This window comes from Sesamum indicum, linkage group LG13, assembly GCF_026168435.1.
Source record: "Sesamum indicum cultivar Baizhima isolate 11 linkage group LG13, ASM2616843v1, whole genome shotgun sequence".
NCBI classification, from domain to species: Eukaryota; Viridiplantae; Streptophyta; class Magnoliopsida; order Lamiales; family Pedaliaceae; genus Sesamum; species Sesamum indicum.
Genome location: NC_142669.1, coordinates 18,754,151 through 18,778,114, shown reverse-complemented (window position 1 = coordinate 18,778,114; position 23,964 = coordinate 18,754,151). Strand labels below are relative to the sequence as shown.

Here is a 23,964-nt window from a genome sequence, read left to right as displayed (position 1 = left end):
ATTTAGTACCCCTGAGGTTTGAAAATTGCATCTAGTACCCCTGCGAGTTGCTTTTATCTAACAAATGAGTCACTCCATTAGTCAAAATTCACAGAATTTAATGATATTAACGAAAAAATAGATAAAAATCTATATTTACACCCAATTGGCTTAATACTGATTTATTTTCGGTCAAATAAATCTTTTTATGATCAATTTTTTTTTATACATCTTCACACGTTAATGCATGTGAAGAAGTTGTCTTCACCATTATATGGGTAGTTTAATCACAAAAGATTTGTTGACTTGTAATAAATTAATAATAAGTCAATGACGATAAATATCGATTTTCATTCACTTTTTTTGTTATATATATATTAATAAATTCAGTAAATTTTAACTAAAAGATAGAGTTATTTATTAGACGGGAGCAAACCTTTGCAGTACTAAATATAATTTTTTAAACTACCATAGGTTTAAGTGTAATTATATCAAATTTCATGGGAAGAAAGTGCAATTATCCTATATAATATACATGCTCATGAGATTTTTCAGTTAGATTTATCGATGAAATATTAGGTTCGGGATTGAGGAAAGGAACGCGATAATCACATTAATTAATCACCACGGAAACGGATTATCATAATTTAATATAATTAATTAAAACTTGTGAAATCTAACATGGGATTAGCAATAAAACAACCTAATTAGCTCTAGCAAGTGACATTATTTTTTGCTAGAAATGTTTAGACAAACCACAAACAACTAACTTAGGTACTCTAGTGGTTTATGGTTTACTCAGACACACATACAAGTTGAAAAGAAATTGCAAGGAAAGGACGAAGAAAGTCTGCTGACAGCTAACCCCATTATTGTCCTAACCATATTATCATCAACACCATTAATCCTTTTAAATGCATGATCATAATGCCTTAGCCACCTTTCAATTTTATAAATGTTCAGTTCCCCCCACTTCTGATTAATCTTTGTTAATCTATAAGCTAAGTGATGTCTTGATCAGAATGCCAACCAACTCATCTTGCCTATAAATTCCCTCGCAATCGGTCCGTTGCTAACAGCTACAACTCGCAACTTAAGTGTATCAGCTACTACTTACAGCTTATATAATTAAGTTTTCTTGCGCAGCATGTCGTCGACTGGAGCTAGCTACGCACACGTTTACGTGCAGCAGAAGCGGCAGAAAGAGAAGCTGATGAGAATGGAGCAGGAACGAGGATCCGAAAAGGCGATTGCCGGTAGTGTTGGTGATAGTAATAAGAGTGCAGGTAGCAGGAACAAGAAAGTTCATCCTCGCAACTTCATGTCTCCTGACTTGAGCCCCGGGTCCGGAGGGCAGAAGGACTAAATAAGTGCATAGCAGTTGCATGCAGCTTATTCCCAGCTTAATTTAACTTGTAATTCTGGTGTTTGCTGTAGATTATGGGTGTGTAAATTTGAAACAAGAAAGTGATGATATCATTTGTGTTTGAAGTAGTTAACGTTGTCAGTTTTTGCATTTTCAGTTGTAATTGTCGTCCTCTTTTTTATGTTGTTGTAATTAATAGTGGTTATTAATTCTTGACTTGTGGCTGCTTGTTCTTACTACATATATACATCAAAGACTTAGGTTTAAGGTCTACTAAAATGTCATGAATTTGAATCGTATACAGAAATTATTGTCCAGTTAGACGATATTTCGACCAACTATAACGAAAGCAACAGTCCTATATGTATTTTCTTATGTTGTGGATCTATATGTATTTTCTTATTCTGATCCAACCGACCAATTATAAGAAAAATATATAATAGACTTGTCTGGTTCTTGGTGGCAACTATTTGAATCACATGGCAAACAAAACAACAAGAATACAACCAAATCGAGTTTGGATGGAATTTCCGACCAATGATTATTAACATGGCCCATGGTTTTGTCCTTGCTTAGTTGGCTTTTCGTGTATGGTATTGGATTTTTTTTTTTATTGCAAAATGTATTTCAATCTCTTAGAAAAAATATAATTTTACTCCGGTTTTTTTATTGAGATTGGCGTTTTTTGTCTTGTATGAATTACTTTTAGTAATTTAGTTCTGCAAGTTTAAAAATTTGGTAATTTTCATCATTTTTCGACTAATTTGGCCAGAAAATTACATGTGACTTGCACATAATTTAATTAAATTATAATTTTATCTTGTAACTTAGGGACATTGGCATTTTTTGTCCTACAACTTAGGAGAGTTGGCATTTTGGTCTTGCATGAATTATTTTTAGGACTAACGTTGCAAGTAAATTGCAATTTCCGTTCAAATTGCCGAAAAAGGATTAGAATTACCAAAATTATAAATTTATAGGATTAAATTACGAAAACCAATTCGTACAGGAATAAAAGTGTCACCTCCTAAGTCACAGAGCTAAAATTATAATTTTATATTTCAATATTCAATATACACATCATGTTACATATATAAAAATTTTCTGTAAATAAATACATCATGTTGTTTTTATATATAGGATGTGTATATATTGAATGGAAGAGGAGAGAAAACACAATTTACAAAAAAAAAATCCAATTCCGTTTACACTATATACGACGTTGCTTAGTTAATTGGTTGGTTTTCAATAATTAAAAATCATTACAAAAGCAGCACCACTCATCACTTCCACAAACAAAACCCCCTTTTTTAAGAAAAAATATTTGTTTAATATTAATCGAGAATTTATAAGTTTATCGTCCCAAGGAAAAAGCCAATGAGGAGCCAACTGCATGAACATGCAATCAGACACAAAGTCCATTTTTCTTAATTTGGTTAAGGTCCAATCGCATCAATTCATGGTTAAGACTTCTTGTAGAAATGGAAAGTTTGAATCGTCACATAAATAATTCAAAAATTTTGATTCAGATCAAGTTTGATCGGATGTGTTTAATTAATTATACTTGTTAGAGTAAGTTTATAATGAGTTTTCTTGAGATTTGGTATAATTATAAATACTTGCTCGTTTTTTGAAAATTATAAATATTCTCTTTGATGATTGATTATTTTATGTGATTTTCGGACGGAGGTTTGCAATGATCAACTTTATTTTTACTATTATTTTTTTTGTTATAAAAAATATTAAAAAATTATAAAGAAATTAGATGAGAGATGAATGGAATTTAAAAAAAAAAATGGTCCGAGATAAAATCCGAGACACATCTCAACCCGGCCAAGTTTCAATTTATTCGACCCGAACCCATCCCAAACCCTGCAAGAAGTGCATCAAACCCGGGCCACATGGGGTTTTATAAGCCTAAAAAATGTGGCCCATAAATGCTCCAACATATAAGCAAGCATGTCATCAATTATCAACAGTACCTGTAAACATATACCCAAAATAAACAAAAATCCTGTTATGTTTGGTTTTATTTTGTTATGTTTTGTAGAGGTAGAGAGAGGAAAATTAAAATAAAAAAATATTATATAAAATTTGGCACAAAATAGGTAATATGCATACGTCTTCCCTCTCTTATACGTGTACAGGGATGAAGTGAGCAAGGAATGTAAAGTTACATATATATATTGAGGGAGATGGAAAATTGTTGTAGATGTAACTGCTAAGCTAAAAACAGTGACAACTAAATAAGACAATAAATGAGCTGTTTGGTTAGTTGTGCATATTTTATGTCAATTAATAAAGAAAATTTAAGGGTACTGTTTCTACTCGGATTTTCTTCAATTTAGTTTCATTTATTAAGATTTTTTCATATACAAGTTGAAAATTTTCTCCATTTTAGTCATCACAAATATTAATTAACAGGGTTGTTAGCATTTTTTTCGTTAATTATTGGGTGATAAATGCACGTAAAGACTAATATTGAGAAAGTTATAAAATGCAATATGAGAAAATTGTAACAAATGAGACTAAATTAAAAAACATGAAATTTTCTCCTTTTGTTTTATATAGGTATTGCTAATTATCAATAAGTAGTATTTAAACAAAATTTTCGAGAATATTTAATTTTCTTAAAACTATATTATGATAAAAAAATAAAAATTACTATAATTAGTTAATGGTTTTAAATTTGTGCATTTTTGTTAAAACCAAAGTGAATATTAGGAAGGTTTGTTTGGATTGGATGTTAATTAGAGGCCTATTTTTAGGTTATTTTATAGCATAATTAGGGTTATTATTATGTAATTAATTATCTTCAAATTAGAGCGGCGCCAAACTTCTTCATTTGTTAATTAAGAATATAATTTTTTATTTATTTAATTTGATTCATATGCATATGCTCAAACCTTATATATATAATGAAAATGACATTGTTACCCCTTTATATAAAATTCTTTTATTCATTCAAAAACCAAATATTTTTATGACCATTTTTCATTCTAAAATTGGCACTATTTATTTTTATCAAATTTAGCTATTTTTACACATATAATTAAGTAAAGGAATTAATTCATATTATATAAGACCATAAAAATATTCATTTGAAAACTAAAAATTTAATACTTTTGTAATAAATGAATAATTAACTTTACACTATAAAAAGAGGGCTAATATGATGAATATTTATTTATGACTCTATTGAAGAATTGGAATCCAAACAAATCTTTAACTTGAGAAAGAACCAAAATTCTGATTACAAAACAGAGTCAATGGGCGTCTACGAGAAGCAGGTGGTGGTGGTAACGGGGTGTTCGGCGGGAGGTATAGGCCACGCCCTGGCCCGTGAGTTTGCCGCGCGGGGCTGTCTGGTTGTAGCGACTGCGCGTTCACTCGCCTCCCTCTCTGATTTCCAGGAGGATCCCAGGTTCTTCCTGCAAGACCTGGACGTGTCGTCCGACGAGAGCGTGCGTCACGCCTTATCCACGGTTCTCGAGAGGTTTGGGCGTATTGATATTGTGGTGAACAACGCTGGAGTTCAGTGCGTTGGGCCCCTAGCCGAGGTCCCTTTGTCCGCCGTTGAACAGACCTTCAACACTAATGTCTATGGTAAAGAAATCATTTTTTGGATTTTTTGAAGTTTCTTACATTCTTGTTGATGGGTTTTTGGATTTGTTACTATTATGTTCTAATTTTATCTGGATGACCCTCGGTCGGTAGTATTTTTTGAACTTGGAGCGCAGATCAGATTTGATGGATATAGATATTTCTCGTGAGTAATCTGTTTGTTACCGACAAACGATTGTTTGGATTATCAGAGTTTGATTGAGCTAGTTGGGGCACTGAGCCTGATCCTAGATTGTACTTCTTTTGAACGGGGACTTGTTTTTGGTCCTTCTTGTCTATGAATGTATTGTTTGAGAAGAAATGCTGATGGGAATTGCTCTGGGGGAAGAACTTGGGCCATCAGCTATATTTTGGTATCATCAACCACCATGTTTTCGTTTATTTTCGTCGTGTTGGTGAGCAGAATTGTGTACTCAACTTTGGAATCTGTATAACCAACTAAAGACTTTTGATTATTGCAATGAAATAAATTGTTGGGAGTAATTTTGGTTTCGGAATTTGTTTTTCTCCTGCCATAATGCAGAATATCAAGTGTTGGTGTTAATTATGAAGATGCAGACACAAATTAATAATGGTGTTTGACATTTCATAATAACGTTTATGCAGGCTTAAATCTCGTTGTAGACTTAACTTATCTAATAATTATACATTGTAGTTGATTTCTTTGGCATGACAAGAAGATTTTTGTTTGTGTTGGATAAAGAATGTGCCGCATATTCATGTTTATAGGTACATTGAGGTTGATTCAAGCTGTAGTTCCTCACATGGCATCCAGGAAGAAGGGGAAAATCGTCAACGTTGGAAGTGTCACTGCATTGGCCCCTGTACCATGGTCAGGTGCTTATACTGCATCAAAAGCCGCTATACATGCAGTCTCTGATACATTAAGGTATGTGTTTATAGCCTTGTTAAATTCAGTAGAGATGGGATTTGTTTTGCAATTATAAAATGTGGCAATACAACAATTGATTAGTATGAGCCCCAAGCCTTGTGGACTTTGTTAGCCTCGTTTTATTATGAAGACTGGTGTTTGTGGTCGGATTTACAGACCTAGAATTTCTCTTGCGATGTTCTTGCCTTGTTGGATTGGAAGATTTATAAAGTTCATCCACATGATAACATATATTGGATGAATAGTGCCCGGAAGTAGAAATTCTAGCATCTGCTACCTTTATTTTAGTTCAAATGCTCAAGTTCTTGATTTTGCTTGAGAGGACGATTGAGTTGAACTATGGTCTGTCTCGCTATATATCCACAACCTAGCACGTTGTAGTATAATTTAGAGCTGTTCATTGCAGCAGCGACGGTAAACTGTGATGCAAAGATCCTTAACCAATGCAGTTCTCATTAACGATGTATTCATATACGCAGATTGGAACTAAGGCCCTTTGGGATCGATGTGATTAATCTTGTCCCTGGAGCTATTAAGTCGAATATTGGAAACTCGGCCTTGGCTATCTACAACAGAATGCCTGAGTGGAAGTTGTACAAGCCATTTGAAGAAGCAATTCGAGCCAGAGCAACCCTTTCACAAGGCCCAAAATCTACTCCTTCAGAAGAGTTTGCAAAGAAGACAGTGGATGAAGTGCTCAAGGAGAAACCACATGCTTGGCTCTGCTTAGGCCATCAATCTACAGTAATGGCAATATTGTACCATATGCCCCTTTTCATTAGAGATTTCCTTATGAGGAGGAAATTTAACTGCTGACTCTAATAGATTTCCTTTTCACGCTGGTGGCTGTAAGAATAAGATTTATTTCTTCTCTGCTGTAATATTCCACCCACTATCCCCATCATTGTAAGAGAGTTGGCAGGAGAAAATACAAATAACAGGAGCAATCTATAGATACAATTTTCTCGTTTTCAGTATGGGAAAGATAAATTTCTTTTCTTGAGCAGAATATATTCACAGTTTGAATATGCAATCTATCATGGAGATGCGGTTTGAAGAAAATGGCATCATTACAGGCTAAAAGAACGTTCTCATCTTGAGAACTATTGCATCAGAAAATTGTCAGCGCCTTCAGATTACCATCTTATAGTTGCATCAATATAACATGGAAAACCTTAAGACAATGATTGATCAATAACACAAACAGATACACTGCATTACACTAAACTTGAAACAGAAATGAAAAGCCTATCCATACCTGGAAATACATTGGTTCGATGCACAAAATATGTTTTTTTGATCACTGTATCTCTGTATCTACCCAGTCATCTAACAAACAAAATTTCAAGTTTACAGGCACTCGTCAGGCTTTGCTTGTATAGTCAACTAATGTCAGGTCTCCATCACTGTGACTGATAAGGGTGGTATAATACACCATTCCAGATGTTGGCGTCACTGTGACTGATAAGGGTGGGTATAATACACCATTCCAGGTGCCTGCATTGGAGCTAGGGGCCGAAAACCAGCAGGTCCAGGTGGCGGTTGAGATATCGGTATAGATTGCTGCTGAGCTAGTGTTGATTGCTGATGGCCCATTGTCAATGGTTGCTGCATCAAAGGGACCATTGGGCTCACCATGAATGAGGGAGGGGCTGGCGGAGGTGGCCCGGGTGGCAAAGGGGGAAGACTACCATAATCATATGATCCCGCAATTCCACCCGATGGCTGCATATATTGCAGAGATGTCGGGTTAGGAATTGAATGATAGTGGGCTTGTGAGCTGGAAATTTGACCTGGAATTGAGGGCTGGGGCACGACAATGGATTGGTAAGGGTTGTTCTGTGGAGGAGTTAGTTGGGGAGGCATGAAAACATTAGGATCTGAAATAGGCCGGAGGTTTTCGGATTTTGACATTGGACTGTTAAACGACAATGAGAAAGAAGTGGTTGATGTTGAAGATGTCGTCAGCCCAGCGTTTTTGGCTTCTTCAGCTGCAAATGTAGAAAGGACCGACGTCATGATGTACTGGGAGGAGCTCGAAGCTGCAAGCTTGTCTGCTACCTCAGCTGCAATTGCTGCAGCAGATTTTTTAGATGTTTGCTCTTGTTTTGCACTGGCATCTGTTGAAGTACATGATGGTTTTGACTCGAATACATGATCTTCATCCAATCGTATCCGCATGTTTGTGGCTTCTTCTACTTGTGCCTGTGCAACCTGAAAAATTGTTTAAACGCATATGTATTAGTCAATAGAATGATTTTGTGATATGATAAAGATGCAAAAATAACCGGCCACCAAGTTCTACATCAATTGCAACAAGCCAACCATGGCTTATTGCAACAGTATGGAATTTCGCATAAACAATTAACTAGGCAACGAGAATTTCAACAGTCTCCAGTAAATTGAAAAGAAATCCTGTTACCATGCCAACATATTATCTTTATTCGTTATACTTCAAAAAAGTGTCACAATCATAATTTGTACATTAATAGTCAAAGTTAACGGACATTTGCTTTCAGCAGCCAAGTATTCATAAGCAGATCATATCGTGGAATAGAAATAAACAGACAACTTTCTCAAAACCGGAGCACCACATCAAATCTAGGAGTACCAAGACAACCTTACAGAATCTTAAAACAAAAATAACTTGAGCAACGCCCATTCATCAAACCACAAACCTGAATCTGTGTCCGTAGATTCTCCAGTTCAGATTCCTGAAAATCACAAAATCAAACATGGCATGTTAATGAAAGGTTCAAGACAAAAAATAGCAAGCAAAAACGGATCCTGACTGGGGAGTGATCATGTACCTGCTCATGAAGTGCATCTCGCAACTCAGATAAAAGAACAACTCTATTTGTTTCAACAACTTTAAGTTTGTCGATACATTGTTTCAAAGTATTTTCTTCCTCCTCCAATTCTTTGGCTAGGGTCTTCCGTGATGGATCCTTTGCTGCAGAAGAAAACAGCAAAGCTGATAGTTAAATACAAGGGACGAAACTATGAGGCATGAATAATAATGCAACAACAAAACTGCTGAAAGACTCGCTTGGATCCTTCGACTATATATATATATATATATATATAGTTTTGAATTTTCCCTCCTGAAGGTTTTTCTATTAACAGTGAATGACTTCCAGCCAAACCAACAATGTTCTTTCACTTAGTAACCAGCTTACCTTTTGTTAATGCCGCATCAACATCTTTTTCCAGCTTTTTCACACGATGAACAGCAGACTTGCATTTACTCATTTCTTCATCTTCATTGGTTTGTTCACTGAGCACTGAATGAAAAGCTGACACGATTTTTTCCGCCGTACCACCAATGCTCAATTTCTGGTTTCAGGAAAAACGTTTCAAGGTCTAAGAATCAAAAGATGATGCCCAATTATTCAAAATTATGTCACCGATGCCAATAAGGTAAATAAAAGACCTACGTAATGCGTGAAAATGGTAAATCCTACCGTCCTGATAGATCTTGAATCCTTTTTAACTATTCTCACGGAACGAGAGCGTTTCTTCTTGAACTCTAAAGGTGGAGGCAATTCTTCTCCAAGCATTGCATCTTTCAGGCTTTGAGCATGGGATCCAAAAACTCTCCTTTCTTCCCATATGCCCACCTATTAAAAAGAGGATATTATGGTCATTTTCAACAACTCCAAACCTACTCGATTATCTGATGCTCATATGTCAAGAATCATGATTGATTGTTATGACGTGTTACAGAGCAATATATAAAATGACAACTCAAGAGTTCAATATAGGGTCTCCAAACAACTCCATAAAACAAAAGCATATGAAAATAATCAACTTTACCAATTTGGGGTAGTGCAGAAACGAGATGTAAGAGTAGCAACGCTCTTATGCTCAAGCGAGACAGTAAGAAAAGCTCACCAGTCTGGATACTACATTCTTTCCACGATCGTCGCCTTTATTTGCTACCTCCTTCAGTGCTGAAGGAAGAACCTTCCAGAACTCGGTGACGAATTCATTTCCTTTTCGTTTGCTGTTCTGCAGTATATCATTTGCAAGGTACAGAAGAGGTACTTTCTGGGCGATATCCGAACTGTGGAATTGTTTATCCCATGTTGCAACAACCAGTTCTGCTTTGCTACGGTGAAATATGCACCAGTGCGATAAAGCTATACCCGATATCAAGGTAAAAATAGTATAACCATGAATTATTTGCACACAAAAACGAATGATAGCATAGAAGTATTTCCTGCAAGATGGACCTCTAAGACTAACTAATAAAACTGTAAACTTAAATAGTATGAAACCGAAAGTTTATGCACTTTCCTTCTTTTCATTGTTAAAAACATGAAGCAATAGCTACAAGACAGCAAGACAAAAGCAACAGCAACAGCAAGGGATTAAGGCATATAGTCTACTATAAGGAAGGCTACAAGGCAAGCAACTGGGCTGCAAGGGCTACATAGCTACGGGGCTCAAAAGCAAAAAGAAGGAGCTCAAAGGCAAGGGGAAAGGCGCCAAGATTGAGGCCTTTAGTTGGGTTGGGGTCTTTATTCCCCCCGTGACCCCCCGGCTCAGTAGGACCACTTCTGTCAGTCTTTCGTGCCTCTCCCCGAGAGTCACTCTTTCCTTCGATTTAGCTCATAGCTCAAACCAGCTCATCACCTTAGCTACACTACTCTGTCGTTCGTGCCCCTCACCTCCATCTCTGGAATGAGGCAAATGGAAAAATGACTGGCAGTGGTTTATGTCATTTAATAAATGCCACAAAACATTTCTCACATCTAAAAGAATCTAAAAAGTATTTCTCACATCCAGATTTGACATTTACGCCCATGTTTAACCAAATCACATCCAGAAATGGTCGCAATAGAGTACTCACTAGTAACAAAGATATAGTGCGACTAACATTACAATTTGGAACAGTCCATGGTTGTTAATAGCGCAAGGCGCGCCATGGAGCAAGGGTCATCTGAAGCCATGGCGGACGGCATTTTAAAACACGGCGCACATGTTCAAAAATAAATTATATATTTCATACATCAATATATATTCACATCAATAACACACAAATAATTAAATCTAAACACTAAAAATTATTTTAATCATCGTACCATAAAAGAAATTTGCAAAATAACAAATCTTAAGGAAAAAAGAAAAAAAAGAAGTTCAAAACATGCAAGATGATAAACAAATTCTACATAATCATTATAAAACAAAAACAAATATAAAATATCCATCAATCAAAATCCAAATCATCCCCAATCTCATCATCATCATCATTCTTTTTATTCTCTCTGTTGCAACGTAAAGCCCTGATTTTTCAGCCCCTATTTTGTCTAAATTTTGACTGATTTTCTTTTTTTTTTTTTTTTTTTTAAAAAAAAGCTGAATCAAAGGCTCGGCCAAAAAGCCCAGCCTTTATTTACACTGGGCCCCAGCCCAAAAAGGCTGGGATGTGCGCCTCTGCGCCATTTAGCGCGCCATCCATAAGCTCAGCGCCACTTTTATAAAATGGCACTGAGGCTGAGCGATGATCGCCATGGCGCGCCATTAACAACTATGGAACAGTCAAAGAAATACATCGGAATGAGGCTGTATATCACAAAAGAAAGAAGCAAATCAATGCTCATGAAAAAGCATTAGTGAATAAAGTTTCTATAATCAGCATAACTTCCCCAAAACCTGGCAAGTTTCAAATTGCAACCATTACATATTCAAGATTTTATATAGTAGAATCCCAAATTAAAGCATTCCATATTCTCGATCTGCAGTGCATACCATCGATTCTCAAATAATACTTTCTTGTGTTCTAAATTAACAAATGGATGAACCGGGAATGAATATCCAATTCATCATTTCATTAATTTGTGGTATGCTAATACCGAAGATATTCAAGGAAAACAGGACATGCAACCAAATATAGCATTACAGCACACAAAAGAAACTCACGGGTAAGACATGCCACGTTGATTTTATCAAAAGCATACAAAAGATATGAGAAACCAAACCACATGCTACAGAATGGATATGTATACGTAAGTAAGAAACATTGCTTGAGCATTAGTTCCACGAACAGTCAATATGAATTCAAAAACAGTATATTTTAGTCTGGTTTTCTCTTTACCAATAAACCAAATATAAAATCCTATTGTAACTGAATAGAACCATCAGAGGGAAGCAAAGTTATCCAGGAAAGATCAATCGCAACATGCAAGAACACCAATTTCCAATCAATTTCAATCCTTTTTAACTAAAGCAGAGTATCAAAATAGATTGTATCAGTTTCACATCATTCAATTAAACCATTTCACTTGTTAACACACATACACACAAACAATGTATGGACACTTTTTCTATCGATTAAATTAAAGCTGGAAAAAAAAAAAGAAAAGAAAAGCAACGCATGCAGAAGTTTTCTGCCATAAAAGAAATGTACAAACCAATAATTTATCAAGAGCATAAACAAAAATAAGTTGAGGATACTTTCAATACATTGCTGAGTGCTATTGAGCTTTGAAAGCTTGTCGGCAAGTATCTGTTCACTGAAAACACTATTCATCCCACCTCAACCAATGCCCTCCCTCCACAACCGCCACTTTCCACTTCACAGAAACAACTATATATATGTATATCTTCGTGTATCTATATAGATACAAACACCGAAGAACCCAAAAGAGGATGCATTGAATTCAAGATAAAAGCCCTAATTCAAGTATGAAAAACCGAAAGATTTGATTTTTAAGATAAATAACCAAAAGGGTCGCCGCAAAAATCACCAATTTAACAAATGCAGTGAAGAAATGGGGGGAAAAAGGAAAATTAACTGATTTGCGTTGGGATAGTATCAAAACAAGAAACGGAGAAAGGATAAGTCTTTTCAAACCAAAGCAAAATAAAAGAAAGGTGGGCAGATAGAAACTTAGAGAAACAGGTGGTTCCATAAAGCCATGAGGGAAATTCAGAGAAATCAAGAATTGTTCTCAGCTATGTGACAAACCCTAACAAATTCTTGGTGAGCTTTTGGAGGGGTTGATGTGGGGATTTATACAGAGAATGTGAGAGTGAGTGGTGCTTTTTGGTATGTGTAGTTTGCTGCTGCAGAGGGAGATTAGGAGAATTTGAGTTTGGGGTAATGTCCACTGTGTGTTGTGTGTGAAAATGTGTGTTTTTCAAAGGAGGATGTAAGCAAAACTTTGGGGTTTTTTTTGGCTATATATGTCATGAATTGTCATGTGCACGTGTATTTCTTAGTTATTGTTACAGATGAGCATCTTCTGTCTTCACTCAAATTTGGTATGAATTTGAATATTTATCAAACAAAAATATTTTATTTCTTATATTATTCGTATAATATTATTAAAAAATTGCCTTCAAATAGAAAATATTTAGTCCATGCATAATAATTTATTGTTTCCCCTAGTGAATATTATTGATGGAGCAACGAAGTATAAATCGTAACAATTTATGCTTTTCTTGAAATTTGAATTTGATAAATATCAATATATCGATAATATGAATTATTGTATAGGTAATATGATTCTCACATATTAAATAGTGGCAATTTCGTTTGGCAAAATTGAGTATTGTTTCCCATGAATTTTAAATTTTGGATAATCGTATCCTAAACCTACCATAATTAAATTCCACTATGTTGGATACTTATGTATAATAATGTATTTTATAAAAGAAAATTGTGTTCTTTCTTTTTTCACTAAATATGTTTTCCTAAGTATATGTAATGGTATGGTATTTTAAATGTGGTCACATGCCTATTCATAAATGGATTTCATGTAGTAACTACGGAATATATGAAACGGATTTGATGCACTAACTACAGATGATGACAATATCATCAAATCAAATTTGATATCATCTACAAAGCATCATGCATTGATTTAATGAAATAGTAAATTAAAACCTGATGCAAATATCTAAATAATTTATTGAGTAAGAGATATGATCAATATTAAAGAACACATTACATCATTCATGTGAGTCTATTTGTATTAATGCAAATTTACCATCACTATTTACATTTAAATAATTCTAAAATATCTTTATGTTTGGATAAAAGATATTAGTATTAACTTCTTCACATTTTGTCCTCAGATGAAATAAGGATCAATCTTTTGAAAACTTTACTGATTAGGATTAATCTTTCCCCTTTGTTTTTTTTCCTCCGAAAAACAGAAAAGCAGATTAAAAGATGATTCTTGATAGAATACTGATCAAGTATGGATAAAATAATTAATGTACGTCCTTCCTAAAACGAGAAGAAGAAGTGAAAATGACAAAATTTAAGAAACTGCTATAAATCTCTTGAGAAGATCCTAATGTGGAAGTAGAAGAGAGGGGCCAAGGGGAAGAGTGCTTTCTGGGAGAGATCAAGATAATAGCTAATGATCATCCTCCAATGACCTCTGCGAGTTACAGCTCAGGCCGAACAAAAAATATATGGATCCATGATCCATCAAAAACAGAAAATGAAAATTCAATGGAAGTTTATAAGGAATAGATAATAATCCAGTACTAAAGGTGAACAATTTCTCCGAGAATATTACCAAAGTAAGAAGTGGCACAGCATAAATAAAATTCAAGATCAAAACTTCCATGACTCTTATAATGTTCTACATTTAGAAACAGGAAACATTTCAACAAATCCAAAAGGAAGACTATAGGGATAAGATCATCTTTTCAATGTTCCCCCGGCAATGATTTAATGATGTCCGAGTCACCTGCAATGTGCACAAGCAATTGATAACATCAGCCACAAAACAACAGTCAAAGTAAGAAAGTTACTAAATACAACAAGAATTAATCTGGTACCTGGATCAATAATGCTGAGGCATGAAACACGGAAATACTTCCCACAGGCAGTTCCTAAGTCAACATTATCTGGAAAATTAAGAGTGAGTGAGAAAAGAAAGAACATTTTTCCTTTCCTTTTTCCCCTTTTTTCGAAGGGGGAATATTCTTGTTAGCCATTCGATCTATATCGTACCAAAACAATGAAATAGTAGTACGTCCCAGCATAGCCAAATAGCACCAACAGGGCAAAGTCCAATAATGACAACAAAATCTAGAAAGGCATGAGTTTCCTATTTGGACTTTTATTTCCTAAATCTAAATACTTACCCAACATAAGCAAACTGCAAATTTCTAATCCTTGTAATCTACTTTAGCAAATGAAGCCCATTTTATTCCCATCATTCAATAAAATTCGCAGGTCCCACTCTAGAATTATACCTTTCCCCGTAACATACCAGGGAATAATCACCACCATTGCGATTGATTCAACTTAATTAACTGCACGTTTGAGATAATTATGATAAAGGATCTACAAGTCCACGTTTGAAAGATACCAGCCCAAGGATTCTTCATGCTATTCACACTTGTGAATCCACACAAACAAGGTTGGAATATGAAGTCAAAAACAAATTGAGAATACGGTAAAGAAAGTTGGTTAGCTTGTAATAAAGGCAATGAGAATAATGTTAAACAGTCCCAGCAGTTGACATGAATAAGTTTCTACAATTCTAGCGGCTAGCCGCAACAAGTATTTAAGTTGTCGAATAGATTACAATGTGGGCAAGCTCGAAAACTTAAGAGGCTCTCTAAGAGTCAAAACATAGATAGACAACGAGGAGCAAAAGAAAAATAGATAAAATACCAGGCATCAAATCTAGGTGGTAAGGGGATATCCAATTCCAGTCATAAAGCTCAACCGAAAAGCATATAAAAGCTAATATAACTATCTAGGGCAATAAATAAACATAAAAACATCAGAAATAAATCCAGCATCTAGAAATTACGATATAGTGTCAAGTTTGTTGCCTACTAGAGCTCCTATGAAAACATAAACATAGTCGAATCAAAATGGTCCCAACATCCAATAGAAAAACCAGGTGAATCAAAGCCCTTCTAATCCAGCTGTTCCTTACAATTCTGTAACCAGAATGTAAGGCTTCAAACACAAAGACTTCCCATTATTGAACAATCATAATAAACTACACATATATGCAATGTTACCTAATCCCGAAATCCGAATTTATAATTTGAACAAACCAATTCCACGGAGATGAACAACAGAACCTCCAAAACAGATTGAGATTTGTCACTCACTTCCATTGTAGTGGTGAACTCCAACTTTGGCGAGCATCGCATAGTACTCAATCTCCGATTTCCTCAACGGTGGGCAGTTGTTGGAGATAAGAATCAATTTCCCTAAAAAAGTTCACCAATCACGAAAACAAATTTCAAATTTAAAACCCCAACACATCTTCAGCCAAATAACACAAAAATTAAACAACAACCTGCAGAACTCAGAGAAAACCAACGGAAAAAAAAAAAAGCACCTTTGGAGTTCCGGAGGGTTTTGAGTACAGTCTTGTAACCAAGAGTGTACTTGCCGCTCTTCATCACCAGAGCCAGCCTATTGTTGATGCTCTCATGAGTCTTCTTCTGAAGAAAAACAAAAACACGTAGCCAAAAAGTTAGTGATTGATTTGAGAAACACTGCAACAGAATGAAAAACAACAGATCGACGATCGGAAAAGTGCGAGAAGAGAATTCGATTCGTACGGTTTTCTTGCCAGCGACCATGGTTGCGGAATCTGATTTAGGGTTTTGCGGAGATGCTGGGGATGAAGGTGAAACCCTAGTGTAGCAAAGGCTGCGGCACAATGATGCAGGGTAAGGGTTTTCATAAGGTGCAATCTTTGGAGGAATTTCCAAATACCTCCTTGATATTTTTGGTATTAACAAATACTCCCCAAATTTACTGCTACATTACTTAAAAGCCCTTCATGGGGTCTTTGTTGTTAATTTTTGTTAATTAAATAACACATACATATTTTTAGAGGTAAATTACATGTACAACCCTACGAGATTATGCTAAAATACACGAATATTCTCTATTTATTTTTTTTATAAAATTCCAGTTATATTCATAAAATTATAGTCATGATTACAATTAAGCCTCATATTCAGAGGGTAAATTTTTATATAAACCCCCTAAAAAAATATTGTCTAACACTTTTTAAGGATGTAACTGTAATTTTATAACATATAAAAATAATTGATATATATTTTGATTTAACCTCAAGAGTGTCAATATAATTTGTTCATTTTTCTATTCCTAAAGCATTTAAGAACATAAGAATGTGTAAATTATCCTATCGGTTTTTTTTTTTTGTTTTTTTTTTGTTTTTGTCTTCTTGAGAAATATGAAGATTATATCAATGACAATTTCATAAAGAAAATAGAATTATTTTACTTGTTGAAACAAATATAATTTCGTAAACATCCCAAAATTATGGGTCTCGTTCAATTGACTTACTTGGATTTGTATGATTCATATATGACTAACATATTAATCAAATTTTTATATCCAATATATATAATAATATATTATTGAAAAAATTACAATGAATTCCTTCAAAAGAACAACTTATAATTCATTGTGTATCATGACATCTTTAGTTTAATTGACAAACCTAAAATGTTTCACTTCGAATAAGATGATTGTGCCTAATCAGTCAATGATGACAAGGCTTTCACCGACCTCAAAATAGTTTTCGTAAAATTCAGAATAATTATAAAAGTCTTTTTGTTGTTTAAAGAATTACTAATATCATATTTAATAAAATTGATTAATTTTTAGATAAAAATTTGAAATTATAAACTTTGTACCTACTACATTTTCTTCCATCTTTTCAAAAAAATTGTAAGACTCTAACAAGATGGATGGAAAATTTTAAAAGAATTATCCACTTAACTTGTAAAAGAAAAAATTAATAATAAATAAATTATAATCCATGATCTCCAATGGCATTTTTGCCAGTTTTATCACTAAAAATAAATAAAAAAAACCTAACAAAAACTAACGAAATTTAACAAGTAGCAGACAACTTGAAATCAAGAGGTATTCGATAATTTTTTGGACAATAAAAAGCATTTGTAATTAAAAACTTAAAAGAGCTCTTCTAATTTACCCTATATTGTTTGTTTGCACGTTTTTATTCTAAGCATTTTCTGCAAATACAGCATGAAATCGAAACTTGAATCCCATAAACAATAGCCCTTTGTATGATTTTTTTCCTGAATTGCAACAATAATACCCTCACTCCTCAGGTCCACATTTTCAAGAGTAAAATGTGATAACACTACATAAGCTAAATAATATTTGGGGTAACAAATCAAGCTCCAAAGGCTTAATCCACTATCAAACTTTTTTGTATGATAGAACACCCAACTTCACAGTAATAATGTACCAAAAAATGTCCACTCAATTCAACCAAACCCTCAATGAACATTTCAACTTTTTTCCTCATTCCCATTGAGTATTGGTTATATATTTCATCATATATTCCATCATATGCAGGTGAACACATGCCAAAAACGAATACTAGCATGGGGATGCAATCAACAGACTGGAAATTTAAGTACCAATAGTAAGACATACAACCAAACACCAACCACAGTTCTCCAATCTGAAGTTAATGCAACTTTTAAAACACAGTCTCTCATCCATCAAAATATAAAAGGCTGTCGTCTGGGGCTGCGAAAATTGGGATACCCAATCCGGTCTAGCAATATAGAGTTTTAGTCCAAAAGTACAAAACTCAAAGGAGACGTACTCAAGACTTAATAATCTCAGCCTCACCCTAACGCAATCCATGAAATAACATGAATCCATCACTGAACCAGCACCAGCAGCACCTCTTAACTGGAACATCCTACATGCGACACCTGCAGACCTGCAAAGATGTAATTATAATATACTTCTTACCGTTAACTTTCACACTAACCAATCTATCAGAAATCGATGTAGAGCTCTGCCATAAGTACATAGCCTAATGCCTACTGATTCACATTCTTCCCCTGCGCCTTGAGCTTTGCAGCAACTTGTTCATCAGACAATGGCAAGTAGTAGATGCGCGGAGTGGCTTTGGTTTTCCGGAAGAGATCGTCCAGAGTGACGATTGGAGGGTCAACCTTCTCAGGAAGTGGGGGTGGCGGTGGCAGGTTAAGTCGTTCCCTTGCTGGGAGATGCTGTTCCCGAGGCAGAGGTTCCTTTGCTGGATGCGGGCGTTCCCTGGCGGGGGGTGGATTAGACAGTGAGGGGGGAGGAAGAGAAGGCGGTGGAAGCTGCTGCCTCGGCACTTGCTGCCTTGGAGAAGGTTGAGGTTGCATAGAGGGTTGAGGCTGGGCGGCAGGGAAAGAAGGAGCCGCATTACTTGAAGGAGTTGCTGGTGATGCAGGAGGAGCCTCAACTCGTGTTTTAACTTCTTGAGGGTCAACAAACTCTGCAACCAATAAACGCCCCCCATTTAGAGGCCACTGGAGATTGTATACCGCATTACGGGTTTCTACAGCTTCTTCAACAGACGAATACTGCACCAATGAGGCAATTTTTATTAAATTCCCTAAATAGCTAAGGAGTAAAGCCAGTTCAAAAATTGAAGTTATGCATATGTGAAGGCATATACGTGAATGTATACGTATAGAGAGTCGCAGAGATATATGTGATGCATTTTGCACCAGAGGAATGATCTTTATAGTTACAGACAGTAAGCCATAATATTTGATATGCGCATTCAGAAGAGAAGAGAGAGGGGAGTGTAGTAAGCAGGGACAAAGCTTACGGAGACATAGCAGTGGGTTTTGATATGATCCATCCAGAAACTGGTAACATTGCCCGTTTTCCCAAGAAGTTCTTGGACAGCTTTCAAAGTAAAAGGGCGCAAGAAACGATCAATTCTAAGAGAATTAGTGGGGGGCCTTGATGATGGCGGAACTGCATAAAGCAAACATATAACAAGGGTCAGAGATGAAATGATATTGCCGAGAAACAAGTGAATAAGGAAACCTGGAAGTTACCAAGACGCTCCTTGGGTGCTTCTACATTAATTGCAGGATCGTTTCCTGATAAGCGCTTTAAAGCAGGCTCAGCTAAACCTCTAGGTGTGATGGAAGCCGCTGCATCACCACTTTTTGGCTCAGAAGCCTTTAAGCCTTCTGTGTTCCACCTGCGCGCCTTCTTCACGGTGTCAGTATTGCCAACTGCTTCTTTATCTGCAACATTTAAGATCATAAACGCCAAATACTGAAGTAGTAACAGGAAAGAACAAAATTGGCAATAGCAACAAAAAACCAAAAGTGATAGATCAATTCTGCTTTAGCTTGGAGTTAAAATTTGACAAAAATTGAACAACCAGAGTTATAAAAGTTTTAATAGCTTTTGATTTGGAGTTAATGAATAGGTCAAAAACATACGTCAGGGAAGGGAAACCAGATTTAAATCAACCATCCTTTGATACCACAATCCAAATAGGTTTGTCGTGAACCAGCCTTATCTGGCAAATATTGTCCAAGGTGACCTCAAGCATGTCAAAATAACAATATAAACTTGTCTGGAAAATCATACACATCCCACCATAGTTATATTCCTGTCATTTTCCAGTAAATACAAAAATCTGATATATATTTTCAGAAGCCACAATAATTCATACTCTTCTCCCACACAAGAAGCAGCATAAATAGGAAATCATGCATCTCGTGCACCTCATCTTCCACATTCTCATATAGTTTCTCAGGCATTTCAAAAAGGGCCCAGTAGCACAAGGATGAAAACTGATTCAAATACAATGCAAGCAATATGCACAACCTCCCACCAATGTGCAAAACTCTATTACCAAAACAAAGGCAGAGTTGGAGATAGTTGAATCCTGTTAATGTAATTTTACTAAAGCAAATAATAACATTGCAAAATCCATTGGACAGAACAGGGAAAAAAAAAAGATGCATATCTCTTACCATTCAACTTCCTTTTTACTGATGTCAGTGCAGAAGCACTCTCATTTTCAGCATTAGTAACCTTTGTTCCAACTGGTATATCATGACCAACTACATCAACATGTTCCTCTTCTTTTGCAATAGCATCCCCAGGTCTCTCCAAGTTGTCACTGATTTTCTTAGAATCAGACTTGTACTCTTTACTCTCCAATATATCCTCCTCCATGGAATCATCACCAGAACTCCGGTCTAAACTTAGCTTCTCGGGAGGATCCAAATCTCCACTATCCATTTTCTTAAGACTATCAAAATTTCCTGTATTGCTGCCATCTGAAACTTCCATAGGAACCTTTTGGCCAGATTGCTCTTCAGCATCTTTTTCATCAATTGCATCTTCAACATCTTTTTTGTCAAGTGGATCATCAACATCTTTTTTGTCAAGTGGAACATCAACATCTTTCTTGATAAGTGGGTCGTCAACATTTTTATGGTCAAGGGGATCGTCAGCATCTTTTTTGACAAGTTGGTCTTCAAGATTTTTTGGGTCGAGTGTATCTTTTTTGTCTAGTGGCTCTTCAACATCCATCGGATGTGATTCACCACCATCAGGGACAGTAGTGCTGGCTGACGGCTGCACCATCTCATGCTTAACATCCAGTTCTAATTGGACATTATCAGTAATTACATCTACTTTTAGTTCATTTTTTTCAATAATGGAGACAGATTCAGTAGAAACAGAATCAGATGTTACTTGAAACCCTAAATTAGGGTCAACCTCAGGTACCTGATACTTCAATGTCTGGACACTGGAATCTGGTTGAAGACACTTGGCATCGTCATTTTCCATCTGAACTGTGGTATCACCCTGAGTTTCAGTGCTATGAAAGTTTGGCCCACTAGAAGGTGCCACAGGAGTGCTGCTCTCATTGACCTGAGGCAATTGAGTATGGGGATCAGACGGTTCAATCTTAGCATCCTCCTGCGGTTGTGGCAATCCATCTTTGTCAATAACTGCAGCATCTCCATCCTCATTTGTTCCTTCACTGTGTAAATTTGATCCACTCAAAGCTGTCACAGACTCAACTGTCTCAGTGATAGTGACGGTAGTTTCCACTGTGGCAATTTGAGCAACCTTTTCCTCTTCCAGCCCAGCAGCCTTGATTCCCTGTTCTAAGTCTGACTCCACGACTTTGCATTCAAACAATGACCCTCTGTGATCATCAATCTCATGCTCAGGCTTTGCGTCTACCTTTTCAACCATGCCAATCCCTGTATCCATAGAGTTCTTAGCATTTTCAGAAACAACAGATTCTGCTGTTCCCTGTTTAGATGGAGTGGAATCATTATCTGCATTCTCTGCAACAGCTTCCCGTTCATTGCGAACTGCTTCATCAAGACGCTTCACTAGATCTTCTTTCAGCCCCTTAGTAGTCAATTTACGTTTCTTAAGTTCTTCCTTTAACTCAGTCACCTTCCACTGATCAAGTGATCGATTGCCAAGGGTAACATACGGTGATGACATCTTGTATGCCACCAAATTACCTTTCACAAAGTATTTCCTGATAGATTTAGAATCATTAACATGTCATTTGGAGAAGCAACATGCCGAAGCAATTATGTGCTCAGAACATGACATCAAAGTAAAGCAACAAAACAGAGAAGACACCAATAAGCAAAACTGCATCCACCATTCTCCAGTGTAAAGCTACAAATAACATGACAGTGGTTTTACCTTTATCCATTTGCATCTGGACAACATAGCCAAGGGGGGAAAAAAGGAATTATAAACAATTTCTCAATCTCAGAAAGGAACATCTTATGAACTAGGGTGCATTGCATGCTTGATGAGTATGCTAAATTCTGCCAAATGTACATCTGAGAATATATAATTATTATTTTTTATTTAACAATAATGTTTTGAAAACCTTTTATTGTTTATATAGTTGATAGAGAGACATAGTTTTAGGCGTCAGAAAAGAGAACAAAGAAAATGCAATGTGGAAGAAACAAATGTGTTGAGTAATACAGTAAAGTGGGAGTAATGGGACAAAAACTAGCTTGCTTGACCAAGAGAAGAATCAGTTGATGTAACGGACTCTTGAACAATAGAGAATGCAGAAGTTGTAGAAGACAAATGTAGGCATGTGCCGCATGTCATGATTTTCATCATTTCAATTCCCAATTACACTCCTGCTCACATTTCAGAGATAAAGAAAAAGAAAAGTCACATGGAAATCTTGAGGAACGCTACAAATAAGACAACTCCCAACACTAGTAGCATTATAGCCAACAATAACATATATCCTCTACTTGCATCTGCAATTTTACGTTTAAAGCTCTCCAGTCAAAATTATTCCAACCCAGATAGCAACCCTGAGAGAGGGGGAAAAATCAGCTCGCCACTTAACCAAAACACAAACATCAAAATTTCACCACACCCATACCTACAAGACATGTCAAATAATTCTATCTCCTAGGATACGGCGGAAACCACAAAAACGAAAACCCAAAAAAATAAAACAAAAAAAGGCACAGAAACAGCAACAAATGCACAAGCGCAAATTTAAGCCGAGAATACTCACAGTGGCGTTATAGGTTTTGCAGCACCGGAGCGGATGATTAAAGAATCCCACACTTTACGAGGAATTAAGGTGTGGACATACAAAACCCTAGTTCCATCACAACACAAAAACAATTATCAGAGAAAAACACAGAAATGAGAGGAAAAAAACGACTTAGAAAATTCACAAAAAATATATATATTAAATCGAGAAAATTTTTATTCAAGAAAATGGCAATCGAAAGAAAGAGCAACAGAAGCTAGGGCACGAAATAATAGGGTTGGTATGAAATGGGAGAAATGGAGGGGTCAGGGGCAGTACACGAGATATGAAGGGACAAAACATGAAAATACTGAATTACCCCTATTTCCCTATTTATAGCTCTTGATCTTATTGGACCTCTTTTGCCCTTTAGGGCCCATTGTTGCTTTCACATAATTTTTGGGCCCAGGCCCCAACAACACCTGCTTTCTGTTTTTCTTATATTGTATTTTGTTAATTTGATAAGATTTAGAAACTCTTGGAATATTAAACATATGTAATATTAAAAAATAAAAGAGGAATGATATCAGTATTTTAAGAGTAAATTACAACTAACTATCATGAGTTTTTACATAATTATAAGTATCTTTTATTGTTTAAAAAATTATAAATTTTTCTTAATTTTAATGAGCTAAAATACATAAAACCCCCCATGTGTTTTAAAAAATCTGCTAAAAACTTCCTTTTGTTTTAAAGATAGGCAAAAATTCCTTTTTATTTTATTAAAC

At 35.6% G+C, this 23,964-nt stretch overlaps 4 protein-coding genes across 5 annotated transcripts; 1 reads left to right on the top strand and 3 right to left on the bottom strand.

Annotated features, from left to right (window-relative positions):
• The first annotated feature begins 4,543 nt into the window (after nucleotides 1–4,543).
• On the top strand, nucleotides 4,544–6,835 carry LOC105176490 (short-chain dehydrogenase/reductase rusD). Its single transcript, XM_011099306.3, has 3 exons — nucleotides 4,544–4,951; nucleotides 5,699–5,858; nucleotides 6,341–6,835. Exons 1-3 carry the CDS (start codon nucleotides 4,615–4,617, stop codon nucleotides 6,675–6,677), a joined length of 834 nt encoding a protein of 277 aa, XP_011097608.1. The 5' UTR covers nucleotides 4,544–4,614; the 3' UTR covers nucleotides 6,678–6,835.
• A 187-nt stretch (nucleotides 6,836–7,022) lies between these two features.
• LOC105176489 (uncharacterized) lies at nucleotides 7,023–13,024 on the bottom strand. The gene is made up of 7 exons (XM_011099305.3): nucleotides 12,321–13,024; nucleotides 9,756–10,003; nucleotides 9,326–9,481; nucleotides 9,041–9,197; nucleotides 8,672–8,814; nucleotides 8,540–8,575; nucleotides 7,023–8,075 (listed from the first exon to the last, which is right to left on the bottom strand). Exons 1-7 carry the CDS (start codon nucleotides 12,394–12,396, stop codon nucleotides 7,314–7,316), a joined length of 1,578 nt encoding a protein of 525 aa, XP_011097607.1. The 5' UTR covers nucleotides 12,397–13,024; the 3' UTR covers nucleotides 7,023–7,313.
• Nucleotides 13,025–14,321: 1,297 nt separating this feature from the next.
• LOC105176488 (large ribosomal subunit protein eL30) lies at nucleotides 14,322–16,577 on the bottom strand. The gene is made up of 5 exons (XM_088876927.1): nucleotides 16,419–16,577; nucleotides 16,193–16,298; nucleotides 15,960–16,061; nucleotides 14,664–14,732; nucleotides 14,322–14,572 (listed from the first exon to the last, which is right to left on the bottom strand). The coding sequence occupies exons 1-5, from the start codon at nucleotides 16,437–16,439 to the stop codon at nucleotides 14,532–14,534; spliced, it is 339 nt and encodes a 112-aa protein (XP_088733053.1). The 5' UTR covers nucleotides 16,440–16,577; the 3' UTR covers nucleotides 14,322–14,531.
• A 1,678-nt stretch (nucleotides 16,578–18,255) lies between these two features.
• Nucleotides 18,256–23,501, bottom strand: LOC105176487 (SAP domain-containing protein). 2 transcript variants are annotated; one of them, XM_011099303.3, is made up of 6 exons: nucleotides 23,216–23,501; nucleotides 20,655–22,192; nucleotides 19,719–19,913; nucleotides 19,484–19,635; nucleotides 18,703–19,232; nucleotides 18,256–18,595 (listed from the first exon to the last, which is right to left on the bottom strand). In XM_011099303.3, exons 2-6 carry the CDS (start codon nucleotides 22,153–22,155, stop codon nucleotides 18,277–18,279), a joined length of 2,697 nt encoding a protein of 898 aa, XP_011097605.1. In that variant the 5' UTR covers nucleotides 22,156–22,192; nucleotides 23,216–23,501; the 3' UTR covers nucleotides 18,256–18,276. The 2 variants fall into 2 exon arrangements, with proteins under 2 accessions (XP_011097605.1, XP_088733296.1); XM_088877170.1 differs by having other exon boundaries at nucleotides 18,453–19,232; nucleotides 23,216–23,500.
• Nucleotides 23,502–23,964: the final 463 nt, after the last annotated feature.

Bases quoted from the DNA above. Each gene is read 5' to 3' on its own strand.
- LOC105176487 (XM_011099303.3), bottom strand. From the start codon at position 22,155: ATGTCATCACCGTATGTTACCCTTGGCAATCGATCACTTGATCAGTGG. The intron at 19,233-19,483 runs GTAAGCTTTGTC...TCATTGGTGCAG, and splicing joins AAACCCACTGCTATGTCTCC to TATTCGTCTGTTGAAGAAGC. The intron at 18,596-18,702 runs GTAGGCATTAGG...ACATCTTTGCAG, and splicing joins CAGGGGAAGAATGTGAATCA to GTCTGCAGGTGTCGCATGTA.
- LOC105176488 (XM_088876927.1), bottom strand. From the start codon at position 16,439: ATGGTCGCTGGCAAGAAAACC. The intron at 14,733-15,959 runs GTGAGTGACAAA...TTAATTTTCCAG, and splicing joins AGTTCACCACTACAATGGAA to ATAATGTTGACTTAGGAACT. The intron at 14,573-14,663 runs GTACCAGATTAA...TGCACATTGCAG, and splicing joins CCTCAGCATTATTGATCCAG to GTGACTCGGACATCATTAAA.
- LOC105176490 (XM_011099306.3), top strand. From the start codon at position 4,615: ATGGGCGTCTACGAGAAGCAGGTGGTGGTGGTAACGGGGTGTTCGGCG. The intron at 4,952-5,698 runs GTAAAGAAATCA...TCATGTTTATAG, and splicing joins CTTCAACACTAATGTCTATG to GTACATTGAGGTTGATTCAA. The intron at 5,859-6,340 runs GTATGTGTTTAT...TCATATACGCAG, and splicing joins GCAGTCTCTGATACATTAAG to ATTGGAACTAAGGCCCTTTG.
- LOC105176489 (XM_011099305.3), bottom strand. From the start codon at position 12,396: ATGAATAGTGTTTTCAGTGAACAGATACTTGCCGACAAGCTTTCAAAG. The intron at 9,482-9,755 runs GTGAGCTTTTCT...TCTTTTTAATAG, and splicing joins AGAATGTAGTATCCAGACTG to GTGGGCATATGGGAAGAAAG. The intron at 8,815-9,040 runs GTAAGCTGGTTA...TTTCTTCTGCAG, and splicing joins TGATGCGGCATTAACAAAAG to CAAAGGATCCATCACGGAAG.